Here is a 9,062-nt window from a genome sequence, read left to right as displayed (position 1 = left end):
ACTGCCCGGGAACCATGGAGGCCGTCCCGGGCACCTTGCCACGCCACGGGCCGGAGGAGGGAGCCCCGGATGCTTTGGGAGGTGTTGCCCGGGCATAGCTCATCTGGTCCCTGGCAGAGAACCGCCAGCCCGGAAGGGGTGTCCCGGCATACCGTGCCCCCAGTAATCCGGAGCAAGGCTACCCCTCTTCCTGGGAATCCGTGCGCACCGCGAGGCTCAGGGGACCCTAGGCACGAATGTGCCTGACCACCTGGAGCCCTGGCTGGGATCCGGGAGGCAAATGAGCCCTCATCGGGACTTCCAGGCCGGCCCGTCCATCTGGTCGCCCCATTGGAAAGCATTGCGCGCGACCAGATGGCCAAGAGAAGTGTGACCAGATGGCTGGGACCGAAATAACGCCAATCTGCCTGCCTGAGCCTTCGCGGGAGGGCTCCCGCCTTCCCTTGCAGGGCTCGGGGGCTGGAGGGCTCTGGGGGGCTCGGAGACCCCATGCTGGGTCTCAGGCATGGGGAGGCCCGCAGGCGCTCCTGGGGCCCAGCCGCCCGGGGGAGGACTGCCCAGGACACATGGAGCCTTGCAGGTCTCCGGGGCTCTGCACCAGACACTTGTCCCGGGCAGATGGACACTTGGCAGGACGTGGGCTCCCAAACCCCAGGCCCTGACCGAAACCCAGGCCCCGGGGCCGGTCCCTGCTTCTCAACCCAGCCAGGCCGGGGAGATCGGGGAGCCTGCCCAGGCACGAGGGACCCCTGTCCCGAGCACACGGACCCTCAGGACGTGCGCTCGTTTTCCACACATTTTTTCCAACATTCTGCGTAGTGGCACTACGCCAACTACGCCCAGCCCTAGAAATGACCAGTAATGATTTTTTCAAATTAATTGTAAATGTATGATTTAATTTCCATTCCCTACCCTCAGTACTCAACTATTGTGTATTGCTATATTAAAATACATACAGTCCCTTCCTAACCACTTCACTCCTTCAATACATTTGGACAAGAAACAATCAAGATTCACAGCGTATGCAGGAAACACTTCTGGTACACTGTTCACAAACCCCAGTGATGAAGGGCTTACGCTTTTTGCTTTAGTAGCCATCTCATCAAGGGATAGTAGTCCCTGTGGTACACAATGTATTCCCTTCATAAAGCAATGTTCAGTCATTATGGGCTACCACATGGCCAAGAGTGGCCTTTGTGACTCCAGTACCATCCTCCCTGCTCGATGGGTGGACATCTGAGTTCTTCTCATTTAAATGCAGAGTTAAGGAATTTGTCTTGAGTTTTTGAGGGCCACATGAGTTTTTCCTAGTACTAAATGTAGTCCACCTGGCGAGATATGAAGAAATGTGTGCAGCTGTTTTTTGAGCACTCTCAGCTTGGCAGGAAAAACAGTATATTTTTCTGCCCCGGTTTACAGAGCTGTCTCTTCACTGCTTCAAAAGAGCAGCCTTGGTGCTGGGCAAGCTGTGTTTAATCAGGAAAAATGTGAATCTTCATTCCTTTGAACTGTACACTGTTGCTGGGGAGTTCCTGCAGGATTGCATCCCAGTCTTAAACATTTATGTAGATTGCTAAGATAGCCTATAGTGGTGTAACAGACCTGGGCTAAGGCATCTGGGTTCTCTGTTCTGTCAGTGGCATACCGGGTAGAAAGACCTTCCGCTTTCAAAGTTTATTCTATTTGTTGTTCTAGAAATAGTACCCACAAGGGGCCATCTGGTCATTTTAAAAATTAAAGAAAGTGTAGGTTATTATGCCAGGATCGTCCTTCAGCATCTTCCAACCTCACCTCAAGGCTGCGTATGATCTCTTGCAGTTCAAGGAAAGTATCTTGTATATATATTTTATTTTGCATGTGGTGGACTCCACTGCAGACTCTGTCCCCCCTCTTTTTTTTTTTTGCCAACTTTTTTTTTTTTAAGTTGGCTTTGATCGGAGTGACTGAAATGGAGTTGATTTTATATTCTGGGGCTGAGTGGGTGTCTGGTTACATCCTCATCAATACGCATTTAACAGGTAACAGCGATCAGCAGGTCTCGCTACGGGGCAAGTCTTTGCAGTACCCTCTCAATGCCTATGGCAATGCTGTACCCTATCAGTAATAAGTCATGGTTGTAGGCAGAGCACTTCAGCGGGCAGCCTCATTTCTAATTTTAGGTCTGTTCCAGCGTGGCATGACTTTGCTAAATCGGGGTCAAGCGGGAATTGTCCTTTGCACACTTGGAGACCGCTTGGCTCCCCCACATTCACCCAGTCTCCTTCGCAATCAAGGGTAAGATGCACTAGACTATATCATAGGATATCATCTACTGTGTCCTAAGTGCTTACAGGCAGGTCTGGTCGATAGATGACTTAGTAGGTTCCAGAAATTAAGATAGATTTTGTTTTCATTCAAAATGGCTGCAAATTACATGATGATGGCCCACCTTGCTATCCTGGCCATCAAGCCCTCTAGCTGGTTTCTCGGTTCAGTTAACCGCGTACTTAGTTTCCACAATATATTACTTTAGATTGTATACTTAAGCTTTTGGATATATGGATTGCTGGAGATCTTGGAGTTTCACAGTGTCCTCCTTGTACTTTTGTAGATATTGGACTGTAGGTGGTTTATTGGTTTTGTGGGCTTGCTGGCCATCCCATGCCGCGAGCAGTCTTATGCTTATCTGCTTAGCTAGAGCTTCTGTGCTCTGGTGGTTTTATGATTATTTTCTTTACTAGAGATGATCTAATGCTATAAGTGCTGTGCTGTGCTGTGCAGTTGCAGAAAGTAGCAAGATTTGGAGTGTCATGGCGTCTTGATCTTTCTTTGAGGGAATGAAATGCTTTTTATTTATCTTACAGATGGAGAATTCCCTTGAATACATCCTGGAGACCGTAGATTCTCTGCAGATGCGGTCTTGGCTAGCTGATATCCAGGAGTGCATGAGTCCAGGGTGAGCCACATCATCTGGATCCACTTTCTATTTTTCAAATCAAGGATACTTTTAATTTCATCCTTTATTTCCCTTTACCTAGAGAGACCACAGAAGCTTCAGATATTCAGTGTCTGAACCATTCAGAGAGCATGCCCAGCAGAGACCTGCCAATGATCCCTGCTAGCAGCAATGAACACCTTTCTCACGGTGAGAACTGGGAAGGCATGTTAACATAACCCTTGCTTGATGCAAGAATATTGATGGGGTGTCTGTCATTTTCTTTGTGACAAGTTGCTTAAATAAATACTAAACCCAAACTTGAAAGTAATTCTTGACTGAAATGGGCAAGAAGGTTAAAGATTTTCTGGTAGGCTGATGCTTTGGTTTATTTTACTATGGGCCGCCTAATTGTAACATAAATGGCATCTTACTCTGGTCTGAACCGAAAGTATGATTTTTTTTTTTTTATGGTACTGTAGGATCATTTACCTTGAAAGCAGACATTTGCATCTCATATGGCTAGTTGAATAACTTGCCAGTTTTATCATCCACATCGACTGATCCGATTTTATGACCTTGTTTTTATTTGTATTGTTGACATGTTTGCTGAGATGTCTCAAATGTCTGTTCCTCATGGGATTTTCTTGATGCCTTAGTATTTGCTTTGCTCTAGTATTGATTAGTGGTTGACTTGTAAGTCCAGGCAGGGGAGTAGCTCCTTGCTCCAGTTGTCTTTTTTTCGTGTCCTGTGCAGTTGAGCAGGGGCAACTTTAGGACTCCTGGGCACTCTGTTCATTCTCGTCCTTTTCGTGGAAGGGTCCTCACATGCAACTTCTTCCATTCTGCTGAGCCTTGGCCCTCTTCCTTTGGTTCAGTTCTTTTCATTCGCTTCCAGCGGATTCTCATCAATAGTCATAAGCACTGTAATTCCCGCCCATGTGCGGGGACCTGGAGCAAATTAAAAATATATATAACTTCAAATATTTGTCATTTTTCCATAACTAAGAAATGCAGCCTTAAACAAAACTAGGCTAGACAATGCTTTAATAAGTTGCATTTGTATCAATAAACATATCTGCTTATAATTCTCTTAATTTCACTTATAGGAAGAAAAAACAGGAAAGCAAAGGTACACTCATACTCTCTTTATTGAACTTCACAAACTGCAGTGTAATAGGATAGGCTTTGTTAGCCCATAGGCTACATTGGAAACACATAGCAGAATAGAAAATGAAAGAACTGGTACCATGCCTTAAAGGCAGCCATGAGCCCTTGCATCCCATCATTGCCTCAGGGGGTGTCAGTTTGTTCAGTTGTTGTTTCCGGCTCCTTCAGTCAAGACCCTGGGGTTTGAGCTCTTGCTTTTTTGTCAAAATATTTTCTCAGATTCTTGATAGTTCCTGTTTCACTCGACGTCTTACACCTGTTACAGTAAGGAGCTATCCTTTTCTAACAGAATGTAGCTTTTTTTCTGCCAAAAGATGACTTCCATATTTGAATCTTGCCCTTCTTGTGGCAAAAAGGAAGCTAAAACAGACACCCCTGCCATCTGTATTCTTTGTGTCCCTGAGACACATGTCTTTGAGATCTGTCAGCATTGTAAGAACTTATTCAGGCGCACTCTCAAGGATAGAGAGAGGATCCGCCTGTATGGTCTCTTGGAGAGACAAAGGTTGGCTGCTGGTTCCAGAGGAAGATCACAATCAAGGCATAAGAAGAGGAGAACCAGATCTACCTGTAGAAGTAAGATCCCTGTGTGTTCCGTGTCTGGCTTGGTGTCGAAAATGCCTCCAGCAGCGAAGAAAAGCAGACAGACGTCGCAGGTATCTCCATCAAATTTTGCCGTTGACTGTGTCGAAAGCGGCAACAGAATACCGCTTCACGACGAAGCCCTCATTGTCGAACAGCAGTAAGATCATCATCCCATCTTCTGCGTTCGCTGCCGGCACAAGACAAGCCATCACCACGACAATCGATGTCTGACCAGCACCCTCTCTTGACGTCAACCCGGCGACGGTCACCGTTGAAGAGTCGTTCTCCAATGGTGTCAACACAGCGACACTCAACGTCGAGATGGCGATCTACGTTGAAGTCAACACTGCAGCGTTCAACGTCAAGACACCAGTCCCCTTTGTCGTCAACTCGACGATCAACGTCGAGACGACGGTCTCCCTTGATGTCGTCTGGGCGACGTACGACGTGAAGGCACCCTTCTCAATTGGCAGCATCCCTTGCACGCCCGACGTCTAGAAACCGGGTCCCATCAACTTCTTCCTAGCAACACTCGACGTCGGCACAAGGTGTGCCTCAAGTTTCGGCTCAATGTCGCTGAACGGCGAGGCACACACCCAGCTCGGAGTCGACCGGGCACTGTTCTCCACAGGTGCCAATAGCTTAAAGGCGCTCGATATCCAAACATTCACATTCAAGGTCAAGAAGATGTTTAGAGTCTAGAGAACAGTCCAGGAGCTCTACGCCGACTCCATCCCGTGGCATACGCTGTCGAGGAGTGGATCTGTCAAGATCATCAGCGCAAGTGCCTCTTTCATCGTCTAGTGGCTCTTTTTCTCCTTCTCCTGACAGGAGGACACAAAAGGCGAGACCACAGGAGTTCCAGTCGATGGCGCCTAGCACTCATCAATTACCGAGGGACCAGAGATCCCCCCCTACCCCACGAAGCCTTTGTGCACCTGTCTCCCAGGTGGCTATTACCAGTACGACACTAGCAGAACCCTTCAACTGCTCAAGTAGATCTGTGCAGAACTACTCCAGTCCTCTCCACCATGCACTTCTAGCTCGCTGGTACAGGCTGTAGACCATTTTCCTACAACTACTCCCAGTGGTCGTGAGCATGCTCATACTGTAGGTTCACCCCACCCCCCACCGAGAAGACCAAGAACACAGACCCAGGGCATCGCACACTGCCAAGACATAGGTCTCCTATGTGGTCCTCATCCATGCACTCATCAAAGAGAGACTATTCTCTCCTGAGGGACAGCCCGCCTTGAAGGGTCTCGCTAGTGGATGACGGTAACACCTTCCACAAGGTCCTGGCTAATGGGGCACACAAATTGATTATAGATATGCCAACTGCTCCGGCAACCTCCTCAGTCATTTTTGAGAGACTACACCAAAGATAAGCCATTTGGTGCCTGGACTCATTCAGCCGGTGATGGACACCTTCCTCACCCTGGCATTCCTCAAGTCCGCTCCTGTGAGGATTTAAAAAAAAATACAAACCAGCTGTAGCAAACCGTAATGGCCGCACAGTAGTAGAGCGCCGCGCTTGTGGACGTGGATAGCCTGACATCCGTAGTCAAATCCGTACCCTGAGGCAGAGACCGTGTGGAAACCGTTCAACACCAGGCAGAGACGTTTTCCAGGGCTGGCACCTTAGCGGATATCGAGTGAACGGCGTTGGAGTGGCAGCCGGCTGCGATGCGCTCGGACGCTGGGTCCTGGAAGGTAATCAAGTGCACAGGCTGTGGAGGAGGAGGAGGAGGAGGAGGAGAAGGGCCTGCCCTGTAAAGCACTGGAAAAATACCCAGTTCCTGATCGGTGTTCCTTTTGCACGGAGAGCTCCGGATTCACGCTCTGGAACCTAGCGACCGGGCGGAGAAAGAAACTGCATGAAGCCGATGGACGACGGAACGGAGGTGGCGATCGGCCCCACAACGACGGTGCTGGGAAATCAGCGACACCTTGCGGGCTGAGGTAGCCCAATCAGAAGGAATCATTGGGGCCACCCTGGAAGATAAGAGCATGGTGGGCCTAAGAGGGGCCTAATATATAAAGCTGCAGTACATTGTGGGCGCAAGAAGCAACAGTGCAAAGTCTTACCCAGTGCCTGGCGCAGATGGAGTGAGGAAAGCCTGAGCAGATACCGAGGCACATTAATAGACACTGGCAGAGCGGGGACCCCTGGGTGATTGGCGCCAACTTGGATACCGGTGACTGAAGGTGAGAGGAGGAGGAGGAGGGAGTGAGCTGACGGCCCCTCTTTCTCTCCGCGCGGCTGGCTAGCAATACAAGCGGGGTCATACCTACGATGGAAGAACCGGCAGGAGGGTGGCAGCTAGAGTGGGCCCTGAAGCATAAGACTGGAGTAGTCCCGGTAAGTAACGTACAAGTCGTACCACAAGACATGGGTCACCAGCAGCGGCATAAGATAAAGGAGTAAGTTAGGCGGGCAATGCAGGGATACATTGAGTGCAATACCAGTGATACAGCAGGCTTCCCCTCGGCCCAAACTAACACCAGAGTGCTACAAATTTGTGGGATACAGGCGACACTGTGTCAGCGGACTGTGACCGATTGGTGGAAAATCCTGGCCCACAGCTCCCCAGGGAAAGCCAATAAACAACGGAAGGGGACCCAACGCGGCTCTAGAAGGGACGAGAGAGATAATGAAACCAAAGGGGCCCCCAACGACTCAATCCAACAAAATGGATAAATACGCTGTGCCAAAAACTGGGACAGGCGACACAGCTGCCCAGGGGGACGAGCCGCAAGGGTCGTAGCCTTCGTTGGTGGCCATCATGGTGGCAGTCACAGACCTCAAGGGTGTGTTGGAGCACAAGATCGACACAGTGACGATAGAAGTGAATCTCTTGAGGGCTGATTTCAAGAAAATTTCGGAGGTGACAACAGCGGAAGGAAATATTGTCCAGCTGCAAGACACTACGAAAGGTCTTGAGGACCAAGTAAATGCCCTCAGACAGCAGCAAGACTCCCTAGTAGCAAAACTTGAAGACCAAGAAGGAAGGGTGCGACGCAACAACCTGCAAGTGGTTGGAGTACCGGAGGGAATGGAGGGAACCCAGTGTGGAGCTATTCCTGGAAGACTTAATCACGAAACATCTGTGCCCCAAAAGGATGTCAAACTTTTTCACCATCCAGCGGGCCCATAGAACCCTGGGCCCGAAACCTCGACCAGGGGCACCGCCAAGAACCATTATCGCTAAGATCCTGAACTTTCGGGATAGGGACATAATCCTGAAAACAGCCTGACAGCAGGGCGATCTACACCATGAAAATGCAACAATACGTTTTTCCCCGGATTTTACACTCCAGGTACAGAAGCTGCGACGCAGTTTTGAGGCTGTTAAAAAAGAACTCTGGGCAAGGGATATCAAGTATATGATGTTCTTCCCGACACCTGGGAGTGGCTAGAAGGATGGTGTGAAGTTCCAAAAAAAAGCTCCAAGAACGAGAGACGAAAGGAACACCCGGGGCGCTGGAGAATCGGACCAGCAGGCGAGACAGATCAGTATGGAGAGTGACGTGAGTTGATCATCGATAGAGGGTTCACATGGAAATTAAAGTACCGGGCAGATTGATATTGGACAAGGGGGGCTAGGGAGGTGGGTGTAATCAGACTGTGTGAGAAACAGTGACAATGAAGATACTGCACAGGGTATAATACTATATATAGACTGAACGGGCTGGAAACTTTGGTGAGGGCGGAGTGAAGTTCTGGCTTCAGACACACCCTATGAGGAGTAGTTCTATGGGGCGACAGGCTCTCTGCCAGTTGGGGTGGCGGGTAGCTTTAAGTCTGTCAAGTAGGGTAGGAGGGTGGGGGGTGTTTTAGGTTTTTATTATGTTCCTTTTTCTTCGGTGCAACTTATTGTATACTCCTTCATAGCATCGGTTGGGTCCTTGATACAAGGTCTTTGCAATTTTCAGAGTTCACTTGTGACTCCTCCGGTTGTGGTGTCCATTATGCAGGAGTAGACTGTTGGTGTAAGTTCCCTCGCTCGTTGGAGGGGAGGGGGCTTCACTATCATAGATTTTAATGAGCCAAAACTGTAATGCTGTTCTATCTAGGGGCCGCCTTAAACTACTCTCGTGGAATGTGAACGGGTTGGGAGATCGCATCGAAAGGGTCATAGTGTTGCAATACTTAAAACGTCAGTCCCCCGATTTAGTCTTGCTCCAGGAGACGCATATACAGGTCAACTCCTACTGCACACTTAATAGGTGGGGCTACAAATTGATTGAGCATGCAGGTTACACTCGAGGGTCCAGAGGGGTGGGCATACTGGTACGTTCCTCTCTCCCACTTCTGGGCGGTGGGAGGGGAGGTCCTTAAATGTAACCTCTGTATATGTCGGCCCTCACCCCCCCCCCCCCCCCACCCACC

At 49.4% G+C, this 9,062-nt stretch overlaps 1 protein-coding gene across 4 annotated transcripts in view; it reads left to right on the top strand.

Annotated features, from left to right (window-relative positions):
- The window catches only part of SH2B1 (SH2B adaptor protein 1), a 397,766-nt gene that overhangs the window by 178,902 nt on the left and 209,802 nt on the right, over window positions 1-9,062 (top strand). For all 4 annotated transcript variants that reach the window (XM_085618991.1, XM_085618990.1, XM_085618992.1 and 1 more), the window contains exons 4-5: window positions 2,844-2,935; window positions 3,018-3,124. In XM_085618991.1, coding sequence (XP_085475117.1) covers window positions 2,844-2,935; window positions 3,018-3,124 — 199 coding nt within the window. The remainder of the gene's footprint in view (window positions 1-2,843; window positions 2,936-3,017; window positions 3,125-9,062) is intronic.

Source organism: Triturus cristatus, chromosome 7, assembly GCF_964204655.1.
Source record: "Triturus cristatus chromosome 7, aTriCri1.1, whole genome shotgun sequence".
Lineage (NCBI taxonomy): Eukaryota > Metazoa > Chordata > Amphibia > Caudata > Salamandridae > Triturus > Triturus cristatus.
The sequence above is the reverse complement of the archived record's forward strand: the minus strand, read 5'-3'. Positions and strand labels throughout refer to the sequence as shown.